Source organism: Myotis daubentonii, chromosome 16 (assembly GCF_963259705.1).
Source record: "Myotis daubentonii chromosome 16, mMyoDau2.1, whole genome shotgun sequence".
NCBI lineage: Eukaryota > Metazoa > Chordata > Mammalia > Chiroptera > Vespertilionidae > Myotis > Myotis daubentonii.
The window spans coordinates 48,375,524-48,403,437 of record NC_081855.1 but is presented as its reverse complement, the minus strand read 5'-3'; the positions used below and the strand labels follow the sequence as shown (position 1 = coordinate 48,403,437).

General features: G+C 51.3%; 1 protein-coding gene across 3 annotated transcripts; it reads left to right on the top strand.

Annotated features, from left to right (window-relative positions):
- Window positions 1-315: 315 nt before the first annotated feature.
- On the top strand, window positions 316-27,408 carry PIP4K2B (phosphatidylinositol-5-phosphate 4-kinase type 2 beta). Of its 3 annotated transcripts, XR_009449327.1 has the most exons (11): window positions 316-586; window positions 10,583-10,680; window positions 12,742-12,838; window positions 15,121-15,273; window positions 16,517-16,663; window positions 17,929-17,967; window positions 18,467-18,580; window positions 21,815-22,073; window positions 22,704-22,807; window positions 23,415-26,983; window positions 27,070-27,408. XR_009449327.1 is itself a non-coding variant. In XM_059670825.1 (10 exons), the coding sequence occupies exons 1-10, from the start codon at window positions 428-430 to the stop codon at window positions 23,493-23,495; spliced, it is 1,251 nt and encodes a 416-aa protein (XP_059526808.1). In that variant the 5' UTR covers window positions 316-427; the 3' UTR covers window positions 23,496-27,408. The 3 variants fall into 3 exon arrangements, 2 of the variants coding, with proteins under 2 accessions (XP_059526808.1, XP_059526809.1); XM_059670825.1 differs by having other exon boundaries at window positions 23,415-27,408; XM_059670826.1 differs by lacking the exon at window positions 316-586 and adding an exon at window positions 6,128-6,148 and having other exon boundaries at window positions 23,415-27,408.
- Window positions 27,409-27,914: the final 506 nt, after the last annotated feature.

Sequence of the window (27,914 nt, the reverse complement as noted above, 5' to 3'; positions counted from 1 at the left end):
AAACCCTGGCTTTGGGGGCCCGAACAGGGACCCCTCCCCCCAGCCCTTCTCCCCTCCTCGCTCCGGTGCGGGGCTTCGGCCGGGTTCCCGTCGGGCCCCGGGAGGAGGGGCGGCCGGGGCGGCCGCAGCCTCCGGGGGACGGGCGGTACCACCCCAGCCGGGAGCTCGAGGGCCGGCCGGACGGGCCCACCGCCCGGGGGCGGGGTGCCGAGCGGGCTGGCCGGCTCCCTGGGGGCGGGGCGGGGAGGGCGGGGCCTGGGGCGGACGGAACCACCGGGGCGGGGTGGGGAGGTAACGGGACGGGCGCGACCATGGAGCGGTGAGGGAGCGGGGGTGGGGATCGGTCCGGGGGAGGCCTGGGGCCGCTGGCGTGTGCGCTGTCTCGGCCGCCCCCCCTTTCGCCGCCGCCGCCGCCGCCGCCCCGGGCATGTCGTCCAACTGCACCAGCACCACGGCGGTGGCGGTGGCGCCGCTGAGCGCCAGCAAGACCAAGACCAAGAAGAAGCATTTTGTGTGCCAGAAAGTGAAGCTATTCCGGGCCAGCGAGCCGATTCTCAGCGTCCTGATGTGGGGGGTGAACCACACGGTAACCAGCTCCCCAGCGCGCTCCCACGCCCCCCGCCGCCCCCGGCCTTCGCCCCGCGGGCCCTGCCGGCGACGCCTGCAACCCCTCGCCCAGCCACTTGCACGCCCACCCCGCCCTTGCACGCCGTCCCGGCCGGGTGTGCGCTCCCCGTGCGCCACGCGAGGCCTGGTGTCTCCGTGGAACGCCGTGGCCGCCTCCCCTTCCCTCCAGCCCCTCTGGCTTCCTGCGTCGGGTGTGCTCGCTTCGGGCCGTCCCTGGAGCGCCGAGGGAAGGCCTGGGTGCGGGGGCATCGCCCGCATGCCCGCTCCCTCTCTTTGCGCCTCGCCCGGTGGGTTGCATGTGTCTCACCCCGGCTCCTTATACCCCGCTGCCAGCTCACTGTCTAGGTGACAGGGCAGGTGGCATTGGCCTGCCCGCCTGTGCCTCTATTTCTGGTCGCTTGGTTGGTGTGGCTCCTCAAAGTTTCCCGTCCTCCTGGCTACGGGGAATCAATCCTTCCTGGGTTTCCTTTTTTCCTACTTGAGCAAGATGTGCCAACTGGAGAAGCACAGGCTTCCTTGAACCACAGACACTTGACCAGGGTGTTCCCGGGTTAGGGGGAAGAGAAAAGGTGAGGCCGGGTTTTAAGGACCGTTCATGGTAGACATAATGCCTTCCTGCTTTCTCCGATGGCATAGAACCGATGCTGTTCATGTCCCAGCCTTTGACTTCTCATTTATTTCGCCTTCTATTGTATGGCCATGCAGGGTGTGGTAACGGGTGGTGATTGGGATGAGAGAGGGGTGCCCTGGATCCTTGGGGTGCTTTGAGATGGTCCAACGCTCCCTGTGAGGAAGCTGGGGCCCAGTCCAGAGTTTAGCTGGAGGGCTTTGTTTATGTCCGGTGCGTTCAGGGTCTATTTTTCTTCCTCTTCCAATTACTTGCCCCCCTGCACACTCACCATTTCATTGTGAGTCCCTAGGCCAGGAATGAGCAAAAGGAGGCAGAGGACCGAAACAACCAGCTCCACCAAGTAAAAGTTTGCAATGAGGAGGAGGAAGCTAATGGCTTGCATTTCCGTTCTTTAGTCCCCCTGGCTTTTCTGAACACCTGAGATGGCCAATAGACCACCTGGTGGTGGAGGGCCCCAGGGCCCGCAGGACTTTGCTTCGGTTTGGTAGATGGATAACCCGTAGCCTGAGCCATGATTTTAGACCTTTACCTCTAACATAGAGAAGCACCTGTGTAAGGCGAGGTCTTTCTTGGTTCTTGGGCAGGATGCTGTTTTCAGCACTGAGGTGAGGGCCCCGGCCACGGCAGGGAGGTCAGCGGATTTAATGGCCAGGCCTCTGGGAACTGCTTCTGGCCGACAGTCCAGCCGAGTTTGTTCCTCCTGCTTCGTGCTCCCTCAGGGGTCATTTGACATTAAAGTGGGAACCCCGTGTCACTGCCTGGAAGTCAGTCCTTGATTTTGTCCTGCTGCCTACCTCTCACTAGAAGGCATCCTTTCTGTGCAGAGAGCTGGTCGAGATCTGAGCCAGGAGCTCTGTGGACGCAGCTCGTGTGTCCGGCGCTGTGGGCCGTGCTGGCCAGTGGTGCTGCTTGCGTGGCGTGTCTCCTTTGCCTCCTGTTCCTTGTCCTGTCTCAGCCGAGTGCCAGGGACAGCTGGGAGTTATAGTCTTGTTAGAGAACCTGACTGTCTGCTCCGCTGTGTGCACCTGTGCAGGGGCGGGTGCGTGGTGCTTGGTTTACTGATAGGCAGGTGATCGGCTCAAGTGGGGGCATCAGGTGGAAGCCTCGGGCTGGCAGGGGGACAGGTGTATCTGTGATTCCTACTCAGGTGGGTGCAGCGGTCACCCTCTTGCTAACTAACTCTCAGAGTTTGTTTGAGGGCCAGCTGGGAAGGCGTTGACTGTAAGCAAGAGCCATGCCTCTGGGCATAATGAGCAGGCACCTCGGGGAAATGCTGGAGGCACCACAGCCCCGGACCGGCTGAGTGAGCTTCAGAGGCCACTTAGTCCCAAGTTTTGTTGCTTCAACTCAGCCTGTAATGCAGGGGTTCTCAACCTTGGCTGCACATGAGAATCACCTGGGAATCTCTTTAAAATCCTGATTTCTGGGCCTCATCCTCCAGAAATTCTGTTTCTTTGTTACTAATGTTGTGGCCCCACCCCATAACAAAGAAACAGAATTTCCAGAGGATGAGGCCCAGAAATCAGGATTTTAAAGAGATTCCCAGGTGTTTTTCATGTGCAGCCAAGGTTGAGAACCACTGGACTAGGATGAAGCCCATGAATTTGGTGGAGGAAGATTGTATAGGAAACAGGGAGAAAAATCAAGAGACTTTGGGTTTGTCAGGGAGAACTGAAGTTTTAATGGATGAAACCCAGTTCAAAGGGTCTGGAATTATGGAAGAGGTAGCTTTTGAGAGGGGTGTGGAGACCAGAAGAGACAGACCTGACTTGATAACATGTTGCCCATGTTAGGAACCAGGCGTTTGTGCAGCCTCACTCAGGTGATCAGAAGGAATAGGAGCAATTGATGGCAACTATGTTTTCCCACTTAGAAGTAACTCTGTTTAACCATCAGCCTTGGTCTTCAAAGTGGCCGCACCATTTTACATTTCCACCAGCAGTGTGTGTGTGTGTGTGTGTGTGTGTGTGTGTGTGTGTGGTCCTTGCCAACACTTGCTACTGTCTGTCTTTTTTTATTGTATCCATCCTAGTGGATGTGAAATGTTATCTCATTGTGATTTCATTTTGTTTCTTTTGTAACTAGTGAGGTTGAACGTCTTTTCACATGCTTATTGGTCATATTTTATTTTCATTGGAGAAATGTCTATTAAGATGCTTTGCAAAAAAAAGTCCCTTTGCCCATTGGAAAAAAAAACGTTTTTGCACCTTTTAATTGGTTTATTTGTCTTTTTATTACTGAGTTGTAAGAGTACTTGATATATTCTGGATACAAGTTACTTATTAGATATATGATTTGCAAATATTTTATCCCATTCTTTGGGTTATCTTTTTCACTTTTTTGGTGTTTTCTTTTGAAGCTCAAGTTCTTAATTTTAATAAACTCAAACTTATCTTTTTTTTTTTATTGTGCTTTTGGTGCCATATCTAAGAAGACTTTGCCTAACCCAAGGTCATGAAGATTTTTTCCCTACATTTTCTCCTAAGAAAAACTCTTTTTTAAAAAAAAATATATTTTATTGATCCTTTACGGAGAGGAAGGGAGAGAGATAGAGAGTTAGAAACATCAATGAGCTGCCTCCTGCACATCTCCCACTGGGGATGTGCCCACAACCTAGGTACATGCCCTTGACCGGAATCGAACCCATGACCTTTCAGTCCGCAGGTCGACGCTCTATTCACTGAGCCAAACCAGTTTTGGCAAAAACTCTTAAAAACAAAACAAAAAACTCTTATAGTTTTAGCTCTTATATTTAGGTTTGTAATCCATTTTGCATTAATTTTTATGTATGGTGTGAGGAACAGATCCATTCTTTTTTTTTTTTAGTCTTATTTATTTTTTATTGATTTCAGAGAGGAAGGGAGAGGGATAGAGAGATTGAAACATCAATGAGAGAAGAATCATTGATTGGCTGCCTCCCGAATGCCCCCTACTGGGGGGGGGGGGAATCAAGCCGGTAACCCAGGCATGTGCCCTTGGCCGGAATTGAACCTGGGACTCTTCAGTCCGCAAGCTGACACTCTATCCAAACCAGCCAGGGCCAGATTCATTCTTAAGTTTGCTCATTCCTCTCCCACATTTCACCCCCATTCTGTCCATGCATTTTATTTGCTCGGTGCAGACCCAGAACCTACTTTTCCTGCCTTTTTCTCTTGACCTGTTTCTTTAAAAATCTTAGGAAATACTTCTGCTCTAGTGAGGCCTTCGGATGAATTTGTCCTTTCGCAGGCTTTCCGACCTCATAGAGAACAGTGGGATTCAACAGGAGAAGAAAAGCCAAGGTATAAAAACAAGGAATAAACTCAGGGGTGAATTTGTTGGCCCCTGTGGCTCTCTGGAGTTCTTGCCTTTCCCTCTCTGGAGTTCCAGGTCTTGCTGGGGCTCTTGGTCTGAGAGTGTGGTTCCTAATACGTCATGTTTTCGGAAGGCGGCAGGTAACGCATGTTTGTCAGTGGTAGCCAGCCCATAGCTGAGTCACCCTCGGAACCCTGGGACGTGTCAGGAATCCTGTATGCCCAGCCCACACCTCCCGGGTAGCAGTTCCAATGAAGGTCACACAGGGAAGTGGAGGCTTCTGGGATCAGCAGTTCATCAGACTGGAACTGGTGGCTGAATTTTCATCTCCAGTAGGATCAGCATAGAGTGAACTCTGCTTTTAAGTTGTTCCTCATTCAGCTTGGTTAACCTCCTCTGTATTTATGCTAATGGCTCATGGAGTTAATCGTGTGGATCATCCAAAACCACTTCTATGAAAAGAGATACAACAAACTTACCATCCTTACATGTTATATTTAGTGTGACGTTCGAATGAGTGAGCCTTCCACCGTGCACTTCCGCTGAAGGTGCAAGAGGTTAGTCCAGAAATGTGCAGATCGTGAAGGAAGGGCGCATCTTCCTGTAACGTTGCTTTGGTCATGACCTTTCATGCTTCAAGACAGTCAGTCACTCCCCTTTGCCGACCAAATAAAGTTGATTCTCTCCCTGGCATTTAAGATTCTTTCCAGTCTGGTCATAGCCTCAATAACTGATGTTAATCTTCCTTCCCATCCTCCAGACCATGACCCCCTGGCATGGCCACACCAGCTTTGCTGTATCTTTTTGTCTTTATCCTAATGTTAGCCATCCTTCAATCCCCTTTTTCTAGCCATCCATCCCTCCACCCAGCGTCTGTTGTGCAACCACTATGTGCCAGTCAGAATAATGGGTAAGATAGTCTCTTCTTTTGTAGGGGCTCACAGCCTAGTGGAGAAATTAAACATGTAAACAAATAATTACCAAAGTGAATGTGACACTTAGAATATAAAGATGCACAGAGGAATGAGCAACTAAATCCACCTGGGGGAGCAAGGAAGCGCTTGCAGAGAAAGTGTCACTTAGCCGGATCTTAGATGGCTCTCTAGCTTTAGTCCTTCTACTCTTGCTGCCACAGTCTATCACCTAAACTATTGTAATGGCCCCATAAGTGATCTTACTGCTTATTGTTTTTGCCCTTTCCAGTCCTTACTTGGTTTTGATTCCAGAATTACCTTTCTGTATCACCCATCTGATCATGTGAATTGCCAGACTTGAACCTGAGAGGACTCCCCATTGCCTGCGTAGTTGAGTCCAAATTTATCATCTAGTGGACAAGCCTAAGTTCAAATCCAGGCTCTCCTCCTGGTTGTTGGTATAGCTTTTGAGTAGTAATTTTTCTCTCTTGCGTTTCATTTTCCCTAAAATGAGCACAACACTTTTCCTGAAGATTATTAGGAAAGGAAAACACTACCTTAGTCGAGGTAGCTGTCCATGAGAAGATTGTACAACACAGTATGAAGAACCCAGGTGTTGGCTCCAGACAGGCCTGGGAGCAAATCCTGAGTCTACACATATATCTGTGTGACCTTGAGCAAGGTACCTTCAACCTCCTGCAAAATCAAATTAATACCTTATGCAACTATTAAGGATAGAAATAATAGCAGAGACAGAATATGAATGACATTATGACATTTAATATACAATAATATAAAGCACAGGCATTCAATAAATAGAAGCAGATGTTATTTAATTGATAATATGCTAGACCATTCACCAATCTTTCCTGTATTACCTCTCTACTTTTTAAAAAAATAATATATTTTTAAAAATATTTTTATTGATTTCAGAGAGGAAGGGAGAGGGGGAGAGAGAGAGAAACATCAGTGATGAGAGAGAATCACTGATTGGCTGCCTCTTGCACACCCCCTACTGGGGGTCAAGTCCAGCATCCAGGCATGTGCCCTGACTGGGAATCGAATCTTGACCTGGTTCATAGGTCGACGCTCAACCACTGACCCACCTTGGCTGGGCACAACTCTGAGCCTTGGTTCCGACTGTTCTCACAGCCTGGAATTCCCTTCCTCTCATTTTTTTTGAGATCGACCATTCTAGACCTTTCTTATGTATATTTCTCTGTGACTTCCTTTAGCAACCAACTCTCTCTTCAGTCAGAATCAATCACTTCTTTTTTTTTTTAAATCCTCACCTGTGAATATTTTTTCCATTGATTTTTAGAGAGAGTGGGAAGGAGGGAGGAAGGGAAAGAGACAGAGAAACATCAGTTGCAGAGAGACACATCAATTAGTTGCCTCCCACACACCTCCCAACAGGGGCCAGGGATTGAACCTGCAACCCAGGTACGTGCCCTTGACTGGGAATCAAACCAGAGACTCTGGTTCTCAGGCCGATGCTCTAACCACTGAGAACCCGGACTAGGGCAGAATCAATCTTTTCTTTTTTAAAATATATTTTTATTGATTTTAGTGAGGATGGGAGAGGGAGAGAGAGAGAGATAGAAACATCAATGATGAGAGAGAATCATTGATCGGCTGCCTTCTGCACACCCCACCCTGGGGATCAAACCTGCAACCTGGGCATGTGCCCTGACTGGGAATGGAACCGTGACCTCCTGGTTCATAGGTCGATGCTCAACCTCTGAGCTACGTCAGCCAGACGAATCAATCATTTCTTAATCTGTTTTTCCATCTCCCTTTAGAACTATAGCATCCTCACATTGTATTAGTTACTTGTCTGTCTTCCCAGCTAAACAGAGACACGTCTTACCACTGTTTGTGTCCCCAGCTTCCGGCACAGCACTGGCCTGTAGTAAGGCCCTCAGTACATTGAGTGGAAAAGTAAACTGAAGAGAAGTTTGGCAGTCTGTGCCAGATCAGGAAAGACCTCAGAGGGGAAGGAGTTAAACGGCCCTGAGGTTGATGAGCCAGGGGAGATTTTTAAGCTGGGGTGTAACATGATCTTGTAGATGCCTCCAGTGTCAAGTGCTCTTGGCAATAGCAGAAGGGGCATGAGGTGCCCTGTTTCCAGCCTGATGTGTGAGGCCAGGAGTCTGACTCTCTGCCCATACCACCCTCGCCCTTCTCTGAACATCAGCTGCTCCTGGTGCCCGCCCTTTGTTCTCACTAGCTTGTACACTACTTGACTTCTTCCACTGTAGCGTGGGTTTGTGTCGTCTCCCTGATAAGAGGCTCAGCCCCCTACTTTGGTGTCACCGTGTTTCCCCCACTGCGTGGCCCCTCTTCCCTAACATACATGGAGCATGTAGTGGGTATTTCAGTAAGTGCTTGTTCAGTTGAAATTGGACTCTGGGGATAAAAAATTTAGCACAACTAAAATAAAGAGGCACAGCTAATCCCTAGAGTGAATCATCCACATGTGGTCCAGGGGGAATGAGGGGGCATCCACATAGTTCAGATGTATGGATTGCTGACCCATATACTATCTCAGAAATCTCCCACTCTTAGGTTGTGTGGTCAAGAATCGAGATGGAATGAGAGCCAAAAACTAACCAGCTTCACAACCGTTCACACTACGCTGCACTAAGAGTCACCGAGAGGATTGGTGAATAGAGCATTCCTGAGTAGCTAGCGCCTGTTAGAACAGTTCCTCCTGGCTGAGGGGCCATTGGCCCCTCGCGAGCAAATGTTTGAGTCTTTTCTAGTTCTCCAGTACCAAGCCCTGGCCTCGGCATCGAGCTTGGACATGAGACCAACCCAGAACCAATTCGTAGCACGCGCTAGAACATTCTGGTGTAAAACCGTCCTCTTTGAGCCAGTGGTTCTTTCAAGCATGAGGATACGAGCTAGAAAAGGCAGAATTGCGAAGAGCCACGAACTTCTTCAACTCTCAGAGCCAAGCTTACCATGCCAGGAAAAGGGAAGTGGACAGCCACCATGGATTGTTTCTGTTGGCAGAAAAGCAAGGAAGTGGAACGGCTTCCTCCGTGGGCGCACACTTAGCAGTCGGGGTCCCTGTGCGCACCCTGGGAGTGGCAGCTGGTGCGGCTGTGTGTGTGTGTGTGTGTGTGTGTGTGTGCGTGTGCACGTGTGCGCGTGCGCGCGTGCGGCCCTTTAGCCGATGTTAGGCATCGCAGAGCTGGGTGCTGGAAATTTTAAGTAAAGTTTGATGAGTTTCCACAGATGTACATCTTCCCATGTAATCATCACTCCAAACGACATAGAGAACGTTTCTGTCCCCTCAGAATCACACCTATCAGCTTCCTTTACCGTTAGCTCCCTCCCAGGCCAACCCAGGCCGCCTCTTAGTGGATTTCTCCCACGTGGATTCCTGTTCTAGAACGTCATATCGATGGAATCATACAGCCTGTACTCCTGTATCTGTGCTAGTCAGTTTTCCCCAGCAGTTCATTGTTTCTCTGCCCCACTGCCAGTTCCCACCACCCTACGGTCCCTCCCCCCCCCCACACACCCTCTGCCTTTCTGAATTTCCCCACTTGTCAATCGGATATTTCACCAACTCCAGGAAGGTATTCACCAGCCCGGTTACTGCATTAACTTGAACTTCCTCTCTCTCTTCAGATATTTCTAAATAAAAATGGTTTGGAACATAAAAGGGGCAGCAAATTAAATGCCATTTCCCCCCATTTATGGTTCTGGAGGCGCCCTAATGACTCTAGGTTCTTCCCTGGTTGCCACATGGGGCCTCATTGACATAATGGGATTTGCCAGGGAAGTATCTGGGAGACCCCGGCTATGCTCTCCCTCCCCCCCATCCATTAAGTCAGGACTGAGGTTTCCGCTGTAAATCATGAATGCATTAGTGGCAACTGAGTTGAGGGTCAAATGTCAAATACTCTGCTGTGCTGGGAGAGGACATCTGTGGCTGATTAGCCCACTAATTGGCAGACTGGGAGTGGGGAAGTGAAGGATTTGCCCTCAGTTCTGCACCAATGGGAAGCCAGCTCCCTGTCCTGGCTGCAGCTCCCTCAAGGGGGATGAAAGACGATGAGAAGGTATGTTTGCAGTGGGGGCAAAGCACCCCGCCCCATCTCCCCCCCTATTATCATAAGGCAGGACACAGCTTTAAGAACTGGCCCTGCTTTAATCAGGAGAGTAAAGTGAGACAGTGGCCAGCTATCTCTACCTCTTCTGCTCACTGTAAATTGAATCCTTTACTTTGGAGATGAGTTCTATACCCAGTTCTTTTCCTGCCCTAGCTGATTTCTCTCTCTCTCTCTCTCTCTCTCTCTCTCTCTCTCTCTCTCTCTCTCCCTCCCTCCCTCCCTCTCCCTCTCAGAAAAAGAGAGAGAGAGAGAGTGTGTGTGTGTGCGGGGGGGGGGGGGGGGGAAGATGGGAAGACATTTTCCGCTTATTTATGCATTCATTGGTTGATTCCTGTATGTGCCCTGACTGGGGATTGAACCCAAAACCTTGGCATATCAGGATAATGCTCTAAACTACTGAGCTACCTGGCCAGGGCCTAAGCTGATCTCTTGAGTGACCCACAATTTGTATGAAGGTGTTCAAAGGCCTCAATACTCACATAGGTTGGGTGACATTTATTCATTGATCCATTATTGCATTTGACAAATATTTATATAGTACCTGCTATATGCACATCCTGGGACCAAGTACTACAGAGCCCCTAAAGATCAGTTAGGTGGTATTTGCTTACAAAGATCAATACTACGGTCTTGCCTAGGTTATAGTCTAGCAGACTTATGAGGTTTATAAGCATTAACTACAAATGAGGGAGGCTGGGAGATGGCCAAAAGATGGACACACCAGGAACTCTAACATGGGAAAGAACATTTATGGTCTAGAATCATGGAACGATTTATGGAAGAGGTGCCTTTTGAGCTGGACCCTATCAGGTGGGGAGAATTTCAGTAGATGGAGATGAGGTTGGGGAGAGAAGAGCAGAAATAAAGACAAGGAGGGAATCCTTGGACATGTTTTTTTGGTGCGATGGTGGCATCCACATTGTAGCATATTATCTGTCTGAGGGAGGAGGCCTCCGAGCTGCGGACCTCACTTTTCCTTTGCTTTGCAGATCAATGAGTTGAGCAATGTCCCTGTTCCTGTCATGCTGATGCCAGATGACTTCAAAGCGTACAGCAAGATCAAGGTGGATAATCATCTCTTCAATAAGTAAGTTGCCTGTTGAGTGGACTCAAGTTTTGTGGGCAATCCTTTCCCTTAAAGCAAAGAGCTTCTGAAACCTTGTGTAAGGCAGGGCAAGCCAGCACCTGGCAGGGTGTAATAGCGACACCTGGATGACAGAGCTGAAAAACTGGCTGGAAAAACGCATTCATTATGGACCTCTCTCCCAGTTGTCTTGTCATCTCACTCCTTTATCAGCTACCTCCAGGGTCCCTCAGGGCATGTGGCTCTGCCCAGCGTGATTCATCCAGGGCCAGTTTGAGAAGTGAGCTGCCCAGGAGCTGAGGTATCTCGTATGAGGCGGACAGTAGTGGCCCTATCTTGATCTCAGTCTGAGGCAAGAAGCTGCCTGCCACGATTCTGGCCTGGGATGCACCCAAGCTCTTTTCTCTCCAACTGTGTGTGATCAGCAGGCTGAGCATGGTGCCCGAGGGCGCTATCCAAAGTAATTCTTCCCATTTTTGTTCCTTGTGGCTTCTTGGATTAACATTAGGGCCTGAAAGTTGTCTCAGGCTATGTGGAAGCAGCCATCTCACCTGGCACAGATTGGGGTCTACTCTAAGCCAGTGGTCGGCAATCTGCGGTTCACAAGCCACATGCGACTCTTTGGCCCCTTGAGTGTGGCTCTTCCTAAGCCTTAGGAGTACCCTAATTAAGTTAATAACAATGTACCTACCTATATAGTTTAAGTTTAAAAAATTTGGCTCTCAAAAGAAATTTCAATCGTTGTACTGTTGATATTTGGCTCTGTTGACTAATGAGTTTGCTGACCACTGCTCTAAGCCCTTTGGAGACCTTGCTTTTTATCCTACTACTAGAGGTCTGGTGCATGAAATTCATACACTGGTAGGGTCCCTAGGCCTGGCCAGCTATCAGGGGCCTTCCTTCATTCCGCACTGCCCCCTGGTGGTCAGCACATGTCATAGCAAGCAGTCGAATTTCTGGTCTCTGGGTCGAACTCCTGAGGGGACAATTTGCATATCGGGCTTTTATATATATATATATATAGATGGGTCATCTCAGAAACTGTTTTCTGCTCACACTCTCTTCCTTTCTGCATTTGAATCCTGGTTTCACTCTCCATTGTTCCACAGTCCTCACCACCTCACCAGCGGGGCTCTGTCACCCCACCAGTCTCAGACTGTTCACTGGGAGGAGAAGCTTGATTTGAAAATGTCCCTTAGTGACCTCTTTCTGCCGTAGTAATAACATCATCTTATTCTAGAAGCTGGGGGCGTACAGGAGGCAGCCGATGGATGTTGATGTTTGTCTCTCATCGATGTTTCTGTCTCTCTCTTGCTCTCCCTGTCTCTCAAAAAAAACCCACATGATAAAAATATATTTAAAAATAAATAAATAAATAAATAAACTCACATGCACAAAATCACCTAGAGTTTTTGTTAAAAATGAAGCTTTCTGGCCCTGGCCGTTGTGGCTCAGTTAGTTGCAGCATTGTCCTGTACACTGAAAGGTCAAGGCACATAACTAGGTTGTGGGTTTGATTCCCAGTTGGAGTGCAAACAGGAGGTAACCAATCAAGGTTCCTCTCACATCGATGTTTCTCTCTCTCTCTCCCCCTTTCCCTTTATCTGTAAAATTAGTGAGGACATATCTTTGGCTGAGGATTAAATGTTTACATTTTTTAAAATGCCCTACCTGGTTTGGCTCAGTGGATAGAACATCGGCCTGCAGACTGAAGGGTCCCAGGTTTGATTCCAGTCAAGGGCACATGCCTGGTTTGCAGGCTCAATTTCCAATGGGAGGGTGTGCAGGAGGCCGCTCATCAATGATTCTCTCTTATTATTGATGTTTCTATCTCTCCCTCTCCCTTCCTCTCTGAAATTAATAAAAATATATTTTAAAAAATAAATTTAAAAAAAAAGAAGCTTTCCAGGCTCAGCTCCTGAATTTCTGGAGGCTAGAACCTTACATGTTAAACACTGCAGATTGTTCAGATCCCGGTGGTCCATGAACCACACACTGAGAGTTCTGATGTGAGAATTAAGATAAGCAAGATGTTCACAAAGACCTGCCTCTGCTTTTCCCCAGGGAGAACCTCCCCAGCCGCTTCAAGTTCAAGGAGTACTGCCCCATGGTGTTTCGAAATCTTCGGGAAAGATTTGGGATTGACGATCAGGATTACCAGGTACAGGTGTCTTTGCAAAATCGGAAGGATTAGCGAGTGGGGTGGGGCCAGGAAGCCACAGGACAAGTCGAGCAAAAGTGTCTACTGTTCCTGGGCTGTGCCTCCCGGTCATGCTTCGCCCCAGCCCAGGCTGTCTTCTTTCCGTGCTGGTGGCTCTTGGAGGGGGAGGGCCTTAGACGTGCTTCCTGCGATGCCTCACAGGCTCAGGACCCTCTTGTTGGAGGAGAGGGATTGCAGAGCTGCTTCATGTTGGCCTGACATTCCCAGTGGAGACGGAAGCAGCCTTCTCCTTCACAATTGGACTTACAGAGAGAGAATTGCTGCCAGCGGGAGATGAGGCCTCTTAAAGCTCATAAGACACATTAGAAGAGGGAGACTTTAAGGGCAGTGTAATCTCTTGCCAGATCGGAGTGCCACCTCCTGAACTTGTCCCCTGTCCTGATGTTGGGAGGCAGGAAACTGCCCTCTTCAGGGGGTGGTCGTGTCACGGAGGACTTGGTCCTTTTGGGAGGAATGAATCCCAATACCAGGGACATCTGAGTGTAACTGACAGTCTGTGGTTTCTGTCACTTCCCCACCTACCACCTTCCCTGCACCTTCCTCCCTCGGTAGACAGCCTTTGGTGGAGAATCTTCCCCTTCACTTTTGTAGCAGTAAGACGTTCAGCTGACTTTCCATTGTCTGGGGGAAAAGGAGTGTACAGCCTGGGGAAATCTAAAATGGCTGCCCCAGTCTTTTAAAACACTGTAAGTCCTCCACCCCACGCCCAGTCCGCCTTCCCCAGCGTAGTTCAGGACAAGCAGATGCGTGAGTCTCCCTCCCCTCTCTCCTCCACGCTGCAAGGCCTCCTGCAAAGATATGTCCTGAAGGGGAGGGTGAGAGCATGTGAGAGGAGGAGATGCCAGGGGCTTGGGCGAGCAGGAAGGTCTAAGAAGTACTGGGAGGTCCCTCCAGACCCCTCGGCTAGGAGCAAATCTGAAAGGAAATCATGACCGATTGGAGCCTGAGACTTTCTGAAAACTTCTTGCCATAGTTGCAACCCAGGTAACCTGCTCGGACCTCTTCCTCCCACTGTGGCTCCTTCCCCTCCCCTTGGCCATCTAACCACGTCCTCTCCGTGTCTGCATTTTTTCTCTAATAGCCTCGTGGGCAAAAGATTGTGCTCACAAGTGAAATAGGGCAGGGAGGATGGTGTTCAATGAGGGACTCTGTCCTCTGGGACTGCCAGTGATTTAGAGTCAGAAACGCTGCCTGAGAAGGAGGCAGGGATACACTAGTCTTCCCACCGGGCTTGAGGCCTCTCCATCTTCCTGGTGGAGGACCAGGCTGGGAGAGCGAGGCCCTCAGTCACGTAGGGCTGGGACACCCTGTTTTGGGGTGTGCTCCTCTAGTTTAGAGAGCCCCTCACCACTCCAGACTTGAGTGGTGCTCCCCTCTCATGAGGAGGCTTGAGGTGAAGGTAAAGAGTCGGTTCCAGGTAAGAGACGAGAAAAGGGCTGAGAGAGGAGGCGTGTCTGCGAGCAGACCTGTGTTTCCCTGGCATTCCCTCCCTGCCTTGCCTCCCAAAGGCCTTTCCCAGCGTCTGCTTGGTGAACACATCCCCGTGGGTTGCCTCACCTTCCCCGACTCCTCTTGAGGCTCCCACAGCTCTCTGAGCCTAATGGGACGGGGCCTCGAGGAGCAGCAGGTACAGACCAGAAACGCCCCGCCCTGCGCAGATAAGCAGGAGTGTGAGGCGAAGGGAGAGGTGTTGGGCAGAGGTGGGACCCGCGTCCTGTCCTGCGTAGGGAAGGGTTTCCTAGCTGCAGGGCACACACAGGGAAGAGAGACCACTGCCTATCGTTGATTTATGCGAGGCCTCTCCATCATTTCCTGAGCTTTGTTTTTGTCATCCTAAGAGACCGGAAAATCACTTCGCTCTGCCTCCTGGTGTTCCAGGTGAGGAAACGCAGGCGTAGAGAAGTTCCATGGGTCACATCACATGCGAGTGGCAGGATTAGAACCCAGGTCCCTACCGTCGGGGGTAGCTGTCTGGGATCAGGAAGAAAGGAAGTATTTCACAGTAAATCCTCTTCCCATCCCAGTCAAAGATGGGGACCAGCTCTCGTCACTCTTGAGGAAGACTTTTGGGAGAGATATGACCTTCCCATGAGTAAAAGGGCAAGTAAGGTCCCATCTGTCTCCGTGTCATTGGCCTTAGAGCAACGGCCCGTAACAGGAGACTCAGAGTCAGAGTCCTGCTCCCCTCCCAAGACCGGCTCGCTTTTGTCTCGGTCCCTCAGAACTCAGTGACGCGCAGCGCCCCCATCAACAGCGACAGCCAGGGCCGGTGCGGCACGCGCTTCCTCACCACCTATGACCGGCGCTTCGTCATCAAGACGGTTTCCAGTGAGGATGTGGCAGAGATGCACAACATCTTAAAGAAGTACCACCAGGTATGGTGAGTCCCCAGCCTGGACCGCAGGGTGGGTTGGGAGAGGGAGCGGGCCCTGGGGAGCTTCTTGGAGAGACGGGTCCTCTGGTGATGGAGATGCTTCCTGACAGCCAGGCACATGGCCCTCCTGGACCCATGTCTGTGAGGAGAAGTTTAAAGGGAAGGACGAAGGCATGTTCCTGACTCTGTCCCAGCTGAACAGCTGCTTCTTTTTTGTTTGTTTGTTTTCTTTATTGATTAAGGTATTACGTATGTGTCCTCATCCCCCTTCTACCCCCACCCACCGCTCATGCCCTCCCCCCCCTGGTGTCTGTGTCCACTGGTTATGCTTATATGCATGCATTCAAGTCCTTTGGTCGATCTCTGCTGCTTCTTTTTTTTTTTTTTAATATATTTTATTGATTTTTTACAGAGAGGAAGGGAGAGAGATAGAGAGTTAGAAACATCAATGAGAGAGAAACATCAATCAGCTGCCTCCTACACACCTCCTACTGGGGATGTGCCCGCAACCCAGGTACATGCCCTTGACCGGAATCGAACCTGGGACCCTTCAGTCCGCAGGCCGACGCTCTATCCACTGAGCCAAACCGGTTTTGGCTCTGCTGCTTCTTGCCAGAGTTGGGAAGTTTTCACACGCATTTCTTCTGAAAGCGGTCCCGTCGGCCCAGCAGGGTTGCTTTTCTTCCCGTTCCTCCTCCCCACCCGTCTGGAGCGGGTCCATGAGAGAAGCGGGCAGTGCGGAGGCATGATCCGAGTGCCTGCCCCAGGCCTGCCTGCGTCTTCGGGGAAAGCTGGCTGCTCTCTGGGGCACCTGGGAAGTGGTGACAGGGACGTCTAGTTTCTGGGGAATTACAGCCGGAAACCCTGGGGCCGGGCCGGGGTGAGAGCGTGTGGTCGGGAGCATTCTGTTTTCCCAGACAGCCAGGCACAGCGGCCTCTGCAGCCCCGCTCTGCCCTGTGGCTTCCCCGTTTCAGGCTGCAGGGGAGATGCCGCCTAGACTAGTGGTTTTCCTACAGAGGAACCCCAGCAATATGAAACCACAGGCTCTGCACTGCTTGCTCAGCCTCCCGCTCTGTTATGCCAGTTGAGGGTGGGGGTGGCTGCTGCCTGTGTAAGTCTGAGGAACCCCGTGACTTCACATAACCCAGTTTAGAGTCCCAGACAGGGAGCGTTTTAGCCTGGGGAGAGCCCCGTCCATCCTGGCACCTTCCTACGCTCCTTAGCCTCCTGCCTTCCTTTCTAGTTCATAGTGGAGTGTCACGGCAACACCCTTTTGCCACAGTTCCTGGGCATGTACCGCCTGACCGTGGATGGTGTGGAAACCTACATGGTGGTCACCAGGAACGTGTTCAGCCATCGGCTCACTGTACACCGCAAGTATGACCTCAAGGTAAAGGGGTCTGCGTTTCCCAGCTCTGTGGCTGCTCTCCCCCCGGGGCTCGGAAGGGCCGCGATTCCAACTGCTACGTAATGGGAAAGCCAGAACACATGCGGCATGGACAGGCAGCTCTGGAGGTGATGATGTCTAGTTCTTGTGGGCCAAAGGCTGTGTGACGTCCAGGTGACAGTGACAGGAGGTTACTTAAGCCCTCACTGTACCACGTTTATGTAACAACTAGAGGTGGGGTCCCTTGGCCTGGTCGGCAGGGATCTGGCCAAAATCGGCCCTCCGACATCCCCCGAGGAGTCCCGGATTGTGAGAGGGTGGTTCTCGGGTGACGCACCCCGGAATCGGGCTCCCTCCTCTCTGGTTCCGGGTGCATCACCCAAGAACCGCAGCTGCCAAGTGACTGCAGCTCCTGCATTGAGCTCCTGCCCCCTGGTGGTCAGTGCACGTCGTAGCTACTGGCCAGTTGGCCAGTCGGCTGGTTGCTTAGGCTTTTATATATATAGATTGATGCTCTGTGACTCCTGGCAGTGGGACAGGACAGGCTGTTCTAGATGCACACACACTGGCATCTGCCCAGGCCCCGTGGACTGACAGCACAAGTGCTTTTCTAGGCACTGAAGGGAGCACGCTTTGCCCGCGAACCCGTGCTCGCTGTGCTGGCACCTCACTTCCTGACTTCACCAGTTGCCTTGCACCATTGTCCCCTGCTGCAGCGGCACTGGCTTCTGGTCCATCCCTGCAGAGTTGGTGCTCCCTCCTCCCCGAGGTGCCACGCAGGCTGCCCGAATTATTTCTCTCCCTGCCCTTTGTCTACCTCCACCTTCCCCATCTCATTACTTCCCACACCCTTCTGAGCTCGGCGCAGGTATCGCTTGTTTCCCGAAGCAGGCCTTGGCCACCGTCCCTCTCCCATCCAGGCCCCTCCCTGTGCTTCGGGCTCTGAGCATCCTGTGTCCTCTCCTGGACCCCTCGGCACCATTGTGGTTCATGGACTAATTCATGTGTAGCTACTGCTTAATGCCTGTCTCCCCTGTTGGAAGAAGTTCCTCAAGGGCAGGCACGGAGACTCCTGGCACAGCCCTGTTTGCTGAGCAGGACGTGGGCGTAGTCAGAGCTCTGTGACCCAGTTGCTGCCTCCTGGCCCCTCTAGGGTTCTAACCAGCCTCCTTCCGTTCACCTGCTGCCGCTCCCCAAAGACTGGGGCATGTTTTCTCGCTCAATGGAATTTGCCTCGGCTGGACTTCTGATGCCTCTTATCCTTTCAGGGTTCTACTGTTGCCCGAGAAGCGAGTGACAAGGAGAAGGTATGCTGGGGCCGGTGCTGATCAAGCGTAGAATGGGTTGGCTTGGAATGCGAATCACCTATTGGCCATCCTGTCCCTTCCTCCATCACAGCCCCTAGTCCACTTCCCAGACGTGCAGGCTGCCAGAGCTCTAAGCACCTGCCTAGCCTCAGCCTCAGCCTCAGCCCAGCCTCGCCTTGGTCTCCAGCCTCTTAGCTCGGGCCTTGCTGGGCTCGTCATCGTCCTGGAGGGCTGGCGGTGTCCATGTCATGGTCCATCCTGCGGCAGGCCGGGCCCAGCAGAAGGCAGGCTGTGGTCGGTCCTCGTTGGGCGATGCCACGCAGTTGCCATCCCTGTCTGCCCGAAGCCTGGGACTGCAGCCTCCTGTGCTGAGCTGTTGATTGGGCAGGTTGACCGTCTGTGCGGGGTAGACCCTTCCCCTTTCTGTGCCATGGCCCCCAGCAGGGGTCCTGGGGTGAATGAATCGGCTGCTCAGCTAACACTGCGGCTGTCCCCCCAGGCCAAGGACTTGCCGACATTTAAAGACAACGACTTCCTCAATGAAGGGCAGAAGCTGCGGGTGGGCGAGGAGAGTAAGAAGAACTTCCTGGAGAAGCTGAAACGGGACGTGGAGGTACTGAGCGACTCGTTCCCACCCGGGTTGAGCAGGGTCTCTGGTCCCCAGAGCAGGCGCCTCTTTAAGAAAAATTGAATTCACTGCTTTCCAAGAGTGTAGGCAGAAGGAGTGGGGATTTAAGCAGGTGGGTAGTTACTTGCACCTAAAGCCAGTGCAAATGAACATTCCATTTGGGGACACAATTTGTGCCAGTAGAACCATGGTGACTTAGTGTGGAATGCTTTCCCTCATCTGCTCCAACACCTTCAAACTCCTTCAGAATTCCTTTCTGGTGGTTCCCATAGTGGAGGGGGCAGCCAGCCATCGGAGCAACAGGAAGCCAGCCCGTGAGATCCACCAGCCACGCCTGTTACTGGCTCTGACTCTACACTTACCCAGTAACCTGATTAGGACGGCACTGGTGGCGAAGTTCCGAGGACATGTGCTCAATAGTGACTGCGCTATCTGGACCACCTGATGACCCAGTCTCCTCTACTTAAATAAATTGGGAGCCTGCTCATTAAAACCAAACCCTATACACTTTTAAAAAGTTGCTTAGTTTGACTTTTTTATTATGGTAAAATATGCGTAACATAAAATTTATCATCTTAACCTTTTTAAAAATATATACTTTATTGATTTTTTAGAGAGAGGAAAGGAGTGGGAGAGGGATAGAGAGTTAGAAACATTGATGAGAGAGAAACATCGATCAGCTGCCTCCTGCACACTCCCTGCTAGGGATGTGCCCACAACCAAGGTTCATGCCCCTTGACCAGAATCGAACCTGGGGCCCTACAGTCCGCAGGCCGATGCTCTATCCACTGAGCCAAACCGGTTAGGGCTTAACCATTTTTAAGTGTACATTTCAGTGCCATTAAGTGCATTCACATTGTTGTTCAGCCATCACCATCCATCTCCAGAACTTTTTTTTCTTCCCAAACTAAAACTCTGTACCCATTAAACATTATTTCCCATTTCCCTTTCTCCCTAATCCCAGTCACCATTCTTCCTGGCTCTATGAAATGGACTCCTAGAAGCTCATGTAAATGTGGACTCATGCAGTACTTGCTCTTTATTCATGTGTCAGAACGGCCTTCCTTCTGAAGGCTGAGGATCTCCACTGTGTGTGTCCTGACTGCACTGGTGCATTCTGTACCCCTTTATCCACCAGTGGCCATTCGGTACGTGAAGATTCTCCAGAGAAACAGAACCAGTAGAGTGTAAGTAGATAGACAAATTGATTGACGGATGAAAGATGTTTATTATAAGGAATTGGCTCACATGATTACAGAGCCCGACAAGTCCCAACACCCACATTTGGCAGGTCGGGCCCCAGGAGAGCTGCGGGTATTGGTTTAGCCTGGAGGCCGGCAGGCTCGGGCCCAGAGGAGCGGATGTTTCAGTCCACGTCTGAAGAGAGGAGAAACGGTGTCCCAGCTGAGAGGCAGGCAGAGGAAGTTCCCTTTTACTCGCTGGAGGATCCGCCGTTCAGTTCTGTTCAGGCCTCAGACCCACCCCCCTTAGGGAAGGCAATCTCCTTTACTCACTTTACCCACTCAAATGTCAGCTCATCCATAAGCTCCTCACAGACACACTCAGAGTAACATCTGATCATTGTCTGGGCACCTCGTGGCCCAGTCAGGTTGACACATAATATTAACCATCACACTTGGGTTGCTTCATTGTGACTAATGCTGCTGTGAACGTGGGTTTAATAGACTTCTTTTGCTGGGGAGCTTTTCCTTAATTGTTCCCTGCTCTGTTTGTGCCTTTATTCTGATGTTCCGTTGGTTCAGTCTTTCTCCTCCCTTTTCTGCTTTTCTCCTTAAAGGCAGTTTACAGAGTTCATTTGTTTTCACGTACATGTTGCTTGATAAATGTTCTCAAGTGGATGGGAGGGGTGTGGTTCAGGGACTCTCTCTCTTCGGGGTCCCGGCCTGGGGAAGGCTTTGTCCGGGTGCTTGGAATGGTGCCCCCATCTTTCTCCATCGAGGAGAGTTTGCTGGTCGCTGTCGTCAGGGCTTCCTGTGCTTTCAGCTGTTGTCTGGGCCGGTGCAGAGCCTCTCTGGTCCTCTTCTCGTTCTCCTCCTCGTTCCACAGTCACAGTGGTCACTTCGACAGTTTCCAGGTGCTGCGGGCTCAGCTTGTGACCGTGGTAGAGCGCCTGGCACGTGGCTGCTGGTGGCTGCTGGCTGGTTCATGGAGGATTTGGACGCACACACACACACGCACACATGCACACACACATGCACACATACATACACACAATGAAATACTGTCTACCTTTACTTCATGTTATGTACTCTATTTTTCACTATATTTTAATTTTTTTTAAATCCATCTTATAGATAGCAGAATGGAGGTAGAGGGGAGGGAGAGCGAGTGAGAGCGAGCAGCACTGATTTGTGTTCCACTTATCCGTGCATTCATTAGTTGTTTCTTGTATTGTACTCTGCCTGAGGAGCAAGCCCACAACCTTGACGTATCAGGATGATCCTCTAACCCAGGGGTCCTCAAACTTTTTAAACGGGGGGCCAGTTCACAGTCCCTCAGACCGTTGGAGGGCCGGACTATAGTTTAAAAAAAAAACTATGAACAAATTCCTATGCACACTGCACATATCTTATTTTGAAGTGAAAAAACAAAACGGGAACAAATACAATATTTGTATTTGCATGTGGCCCGCGGGCCGTAGTTTGAGGACCCCTGCTCTAACCAACTAAGATACCTGGCCAGAGCCTTTTTTCTACTTTATAATATTTAATAATAATTTTAAAAGTCCTAGTCTCAGCCCACTAAATTGGATTTAGGACTCAATGGATTGAGATTGATGATTTGAAAGACGCTGCTATGTTGCATCCATAGCCTCTTCCACAGTGCAGATGCCATGATGTGCAGCATTCCGTGATGTCTTCCCGCACACTGGCCATGGCCTCTTGGTCCCAGAACGCATGTTCCCTTGTTCCCTCTTCCTGCAGTGCCCGTTCTGCCTTTCCTTCCACAGCCGCTGCCTGCCTGACTCTCCTTCATCCGCCAGGCTCAGTCTCAGCCCTTTCCCAGGGAGGCCTTCTCTCCACTGCCGTGGACCCTGCAGCTCCGTGCCCTTGTGGAATGGCTGTCTTCCCCACTCTGATGTCTCATTCTCTATTGTGTTTTCAAATTGGAGAGTTGAGTTGAAAGGAACACCTTGTCTCCCCTTTCCAGATGCCCCGGAGATGCCCTGTATAACTTCTTCTGTCTTCCTTCCCCTAGTTCCTGGCCCAGCTGAAGATCATGGACTACAGTCTGCTGGTGGGCATCCACGATGTGGACCGGGCAGAGCAGGAGGAGATGGAGGTGGAGGAGCGGGCAGAGGACGAGGAGTGTGAGAATGACGGGGTGAGCGGCAACCTGCTCTGCTCCTACGGCACACCTCCGGACAGCCCCGGCAACCTCCTCAGCTTTCCTCGGTTCTTCGGTCCTGGGGAATTCGATCCCTCTGTTGATGTTTATGCCATGAAAAGCCATGAAAGTAAGTTGGAGCCTGTGTCTGTCCTGCCCACGGCTGGCTCTCATCCTTCCCACCTGGGCCCATTGTGTAGCTGTCCCTGTGGGTCTCTGGGTTTCCACCTCATTAATTAATTGCTGACTTGGGCCTCTTTCTGCCTCCAGGCTCCCACACTGAGTCATCACCAGTAACTTTGTCTTCTGGGCCCTGGGGTTCTTCTCCATTAGGCCTTTCTTATCCTCTCTGCTTGTCCTGGATATTTGAGGCATAGTTCTCTGACTCATGGGATGGACAGAACTTTATAAATACTCTCACGTCAACCCCACAGGGAGCTGTGAAGACCAAATAAGATAAGAGCTATGAGGTCCTGGCCAGTGTGGCTCAGTTGGCTGGAGGGTGGTCTCATACACCAGAAGGTGGAGGGTTCGATTCCCAGTCAGGCAGCTGATCGGTATTTCTCTCCCACATTGATGTTTGTCTTTCTCCTGAACTCTCTCTGGAATCAATAATAATAATTTTAAAAAGCGATGAAAGCTTCTGAGGATTCCAGTAACCATTTTTTTCTCTCGGATCCACAATGATAGGGATCGAATTGGATCTCCTGCCTGAAGGTTTATGGACCCACCCCTTCCTCCTTGCTTGTTTCCCCTCCAGGTTCCCCCAAGAAGGAGGTCTATTTCATGGCCATCATTGATATCCTCACCCCATACGACGCTAAGAAGAAAGCTGCACATGCAGCCAAAACAGTGAAACACGGGGTGAGTTCTCCGTCTCCAGCCAGGCCCAGTGGGTGGGCCCTCTGACTCTCAGGCCTCCTGCTTTAAGGAGACACTCCCCCGCCCCCCTCCCAGGCCAGGGAACAGGAAGAGCAGCCTGCCTGGTTGCCTGGTGTTCACTCTCTGCCGTCTACATCCACCCCTGGGTAATATGCCAACTTGTTTTTCCCTTTGTTCTCTGCCCTCGGGACTCCGAGCCCACTGGTGCCTCTTCCGAGGGCTCTGGGCATGTGGTGCACCTGCTGACTGCCAGTAATAGCTTTGTTTACATGTCCACACTTCGCCCCAGAGGCCCATTTCCCCACAGACTTCAAGCTACTCTTCTCCAAACAACGGCTCCCACAGAGATCAGGAGTCTGTCTGCTACCTCCCCACCACTTGCCTCGGCTTCAGTGGGTGCGCCCCTGGGGTTGGGAATGAGAGGAGGGGGCCAGGGCAATTCTGAGACATAGCTGCCACCTCTCTAGTCCAAGGGGTTGTATTCAGCTCTAGTGCTGATCCAGAGGCTCCTGAACACCCAGGCCTGTCCCAGGTGCAGCCTGCTGATGAGGGCCCCGGAGCTGGACCTGAATCAGTCTCTGTATTACAGGCGGGGGCCGAGATCTCGACTGTGAACCCTGAGCAGTACTCCAAGCGCTTCAACGAGTTCATGTCCAACATCCTGACGTAGTGACCTTCTGCCGTCAGCCACAGCCAGAGAATGAGATGTGGGGTTGGGGATCGGAAGGGGGAGAGGGTGTATTTGGGCTTGATGGAGGGGTGGGAGCAGAGTGGGGGGCCGGGAGGGCTTTAGCAGTGAGACTGCAGCCTGTGACACTGAAAGGTTCTCAGGAGGGGGATGTGCTGTGCGCTCATGCTCACAGGATGTAGCCTCACCTCCTTCTTACCTTTGACGCCCCCACCCCATTTGACCCATGTTAAAAAGGGGTTTCCTTTTTGTTACCTTGTAGCCTTTTAAAATGCCTTGGGGCTAGAGGTGACTGTGGGTTTATTTGGGTTTTTCTGAAATGTCATTGCCCTAGGTTTGCTATTTATAATGATGTATGTCATCACCCTATCCACCCTCCCATCCCTGCCCTAGTCCCTTCAATGACAGAGGCACCCTGTAGACCCCGCCAGGGGTCCTCTCAGAGCCAAGTGCTCTGACACCAGAGGAGAGGTCAGACGCCTCATCCCTCCTGGATTAACTTTTAATTTTATGAAGTATTGTGCACAGCCCCCTTCACCTTTCCTCCTCGGATCCAAGTGATGCCTCCACCTAAACGCTGTCCTCCTGAAGGAACACTCCAGACCAGCACTGGTCATTTTGGATCAGAATCAGACCTCGGCGGGGAGTGAGTTCGTCCTCCTGGGCTGGCGAGGGCGGGGGTTGCTGCGGGGCTCTGACTGCTGGTTCTCAGAGAACCCGGGCTCGTCGCTCAGCCGCTGGGCTCTCTGGGCCCCTGGAGTTCCGATGTCTTCTCGATAAAGCCTGCCTCCCACTTGGTCAAGAGGAACAAGAAAGGACCTTTGCGCTTAAACGGTTTTCTTCCCCTTGGAGAAACCCCAGAAGCTGATGAGTATCAAATGAGGGCCTGTGCCCTCCATCCACTTCCTTCCTGTTGACCTTTCCCAGGCACCCTCACTTGTAGGTGAGCTTTCAGCTGGGGGCAGATCTCCAGGTGCCTGGGGTGCTTCTGGCTGAGATTCCTCCTTGGGTCCCAGGGCTGCCATGCAGGTAACCTGACTCCCCGTGCCTGTGTTTGTCCCTGGATGGTACGGCCAGCGGGGAGTGATGCCTCCCACCTTGGCTGTGGCACCCAAGCCTGAGGTCGTTTCTGGATCGCTTGAGGATGTGACCGCGGAATCCAATGTGGAGGCTGCAGGTGGGGTTGGATTTGGATCCTTCCTCGGTGCCCCATCTAGATTTTAACAGATCTGCCACCTACAGGCGTCCTGAGGAGTGGCATCCTGCGGCTTCCTTCAGGTCTCCACCCACCTTCTGAGCCTTGCTATCCAGGCCTCAGAATTGAGCTGTGTCATTCGGTGGTGACATCAGAGCCGGTGGTGACATCAGAGCCGTCTGGTCTGGCCAGGGGAGAAAGCAGCCCTGTGCTGGAGGAGGTACATTCCCACACCTTCTCAGCCCCTCGTCGGGAACGGGATTTAGGATGAGAGATGTTAAACATGTAGGTAACCCCACGGATTCGAAGGAAGTTTGTGGAAGCATTTTGAATGAATGGATTGGTTTCCTATGGTTCCTTCCAAACTTGGCCAAGCTCAGCCTCTGGGACAGGAACCATCCCGGTCTCTGCCCTGCCTGCAGCATTTGGGTCAGGAGGGAATGGAGACAGCACTCTGGACTCCTCTGGGGCCGGGGACCCTTCTGGAAGCAGCAGATGGTCAGACAACTGCCCTGGCCCAGGACGGGGCCATAGGTAGCTCTGAACATCAGCAGTGAGACCATGAAGGGACTCGAGGAAGGACTTGAAACCAAATGGCACGTGGAGAAAACAAAACTGGCTTAGGAAGGGATTACAGGAATAACATTTGGACTTGATTTCCCCACCTTCTAATCGAGAATAGAAATTTGGATCTGCTCATAGGCCCAGCATCTCCAAAGGTTGGCAGGCTGTCTCCCAGCAGCCTCCGTAGTCTCGGGCTCCCACTGGCTCCCTGCATCTGGTCTGATCATGTTGCCATGATGTGTATGAATCATGTAATAATCCTATCAGTGAAAGATGAGCTACCAAGTATGACTTGTTTAACATTGAGTTTTTGTGATTTTGTGCGGTTTATTTTTTGTATATTGTTTACATTTTGAGAGGTAGCATCCTATTGCAAATGCTCTTTTGTGTTTCTGACAGTGTTGTTGATTGGGTCGGAACATTAAGGTGTGGTTTGGTGAATTGTAGATTTTTTTTTAAAAGGTCATTCTGTGCTATTTTCAAAACCTTGGGTTTGGCCCTCTAATTCTTTCAGCATTCAAATGTCTAAAAGCTATTTATCTTGGTTTATGCAAGTTTTCTTTCTCTTCTTTTTATAATGATGAAGATATTATATTTGGTTTGCGGTCTGAATGTAGAGAAAGTGAACTGATCCCCACGCTTTTGTCTGTCCCCACTTTTCTTCCCCAAATCCCACCATTCCCCTTCTGAGCAGAAGGCATCTGAGGGGGATGTAACTACCCTCAACCTCACTCTTTGGAGCTATGAAACTCACCTGCCTTATGGCAGGCATCCTAGAGTAGTTTTGGGTCTCCCAAGAGCAAAGGTGTAAGAATAGGACATGGCTGACTGGGTGAGGCCTGGAGGGCAGGACTTGTATCCCAGTCTCTCCCATCCTGCACCTGTTCTGAATGTCTACAGCTAAGAGACTAGTCTCCAGGTTTCCCAGCCAAAGCGAGGGGTTGTCCGAGAGCTCCACTGAGACGACTAGATGAAGGCCTCTGGCCCTTGTTCCTGTTCATGAACCACTGAGTCTTACCCTCCCGGTGGGCGCTCCTCCCCAGGCCCCGCAGTGGGAGTAACGGGAGGGCTGGGAAGCCCGCAGGTCCAGGAGCACAGCTGCAGCAGTGCTCCATCGTGCCTCATCTTGCTCAGGAGCTACTGGTCTGTGGCGGGTGCCACAGTCGCCCCTGTGGCTATTCTCAGAGGCACTCCCTACGTTCCCATCACAGGCAGCTCTTCCTACTTCCCTTGTTCCTCTTGCCTGTGCGTTAGGTCTCAAGCAGGCCCCCTGGTAGTACTCAGGACTGGGGACTGCAGACTCCTGCCCTAGTGCTTTCCCTTCTTCACAGGCTGCCAGGATCTGCCCTGGGGAGGTGAACCAAAGACCCAGGGCTTTTCTCAGTAGCCAGTTCCACCCCCCAGTTGTCTTTTTACCAGTTCAAGTTGGGAGAAAGACTTCAGCACTCCCCAGCATTCGAGCTACTAAAAGGCTAGGGGCTGGGAGTGTTTCAACAACCCTTAGAGCTCTGGCCTCCCTCAGCACAGGTCCCTCCAAGTCAAGGGACCTCACCTCTTTCTGTCAGAAATGTGTGGAGGCGGAGTCCACTCTAAGCACAGGAATCAAAGGGAAAACATTCAAGTAACTGCCCCTCAACGTACCAGCCATCTGCACGGTCTGGAGCGGGCAGGGACATGGCCCTCCCCTCCCTGAGATGCGCCACTCATGAGGGTGCGTCCAAAGGGAAGAGGCTGGCTTTCCCAGCAGGTGGGTTGTGCTGAGATCCTCGGAGGCTGGAGAGGAATCTTCCGGAGGAGCCCCTCCTCCTGCTCAGAGGAAGTAGGAACCAACCACCTTCGGGGGCAGGCCTGGTGCCGCTCAGCACCCCAAGCACCAGGTCAGGCCGTTATAATAAAAAATGTGAATTAAGTATAGATTCAATTTCGGGGGGAGCAGGATAAACTATCACCCCACCATGTGTGTGTGACCTCCATTCCCCACTGCAATTTCCATTTTTTAAATAGGAATTTTCAGCCCCCCTGTGCTTGTCTAATGTCTGCTCGGAACAGTTCGAGACCCTGTTACTGTTTTAAAATGCATGCGTGTTACGATGAATCTTCAACCCGAGGAAAATAAAACTTAAAAAGCTTTGTGTACACATCTGTTATGTGTGAGTCCTTCGGAAATGAGCCTTTCATTCCTTTTTTTTTTCAAAATTAAAAGGTTGTGGTCCCAGTGTCAGAGGCTGCTTGGGCTAAATTAATGTATGGCTTGGTTTGGAGAAAGACTCGATTCTGGTCTCCCACTTGCAGACGTGGTTATGAAGAGCAAGCACTGGAGCTGGTCTGTCCGCTGTCGTTCCCGCGCACACTGGGAAATGGACAGACCCCGCCCTCCCTTCTCCGGCTGTGCAGACCCACACACCTGACACACCAGCTGTAAGGCTGGCTTTGAACCAGTCACCTCCATGTTGTACCGAGGTTCAGTCTAGACTCTTTCATTTGGGGAACTCAGAAAAGACAGGTGCTCAGGCCCCTTTAAAAGACCAATTAAGAATCTTGAGGGATGGGATCAAAGTATCTGTTTTAGAAGCTCCCCAGGTGACTAATGTGCAGCCACGGTTAGGAAACACGGATCTACAGGAGAGTACTTGTGGGTACTC

Bases quoted from the DNA above. Each gene is read 5' to 3' on its own strand.
- PIP4K2B (XM_059670825.1), top strand. From the start codon at position 428: ATGTCGTCCAACTGCACCAGCACCACGGCGGTGGCGGTGGCGCCGCTG. The intron at 16,664-17,928 runs GTAAAGGGGTCT...TTATCCTTTCAG, and splicing joins ACCGCAAGTATGACCTCAAG to GGTTCTACTGTTGCCCGAGA. The intron at 22,074-22,703 runs GTAAGTTGGAGC...TTTCCCCTCCAG, and splicing joins TGCCATGAAAAGCCATGAAA to GTTCCCCCAAGAAGGAGGTC.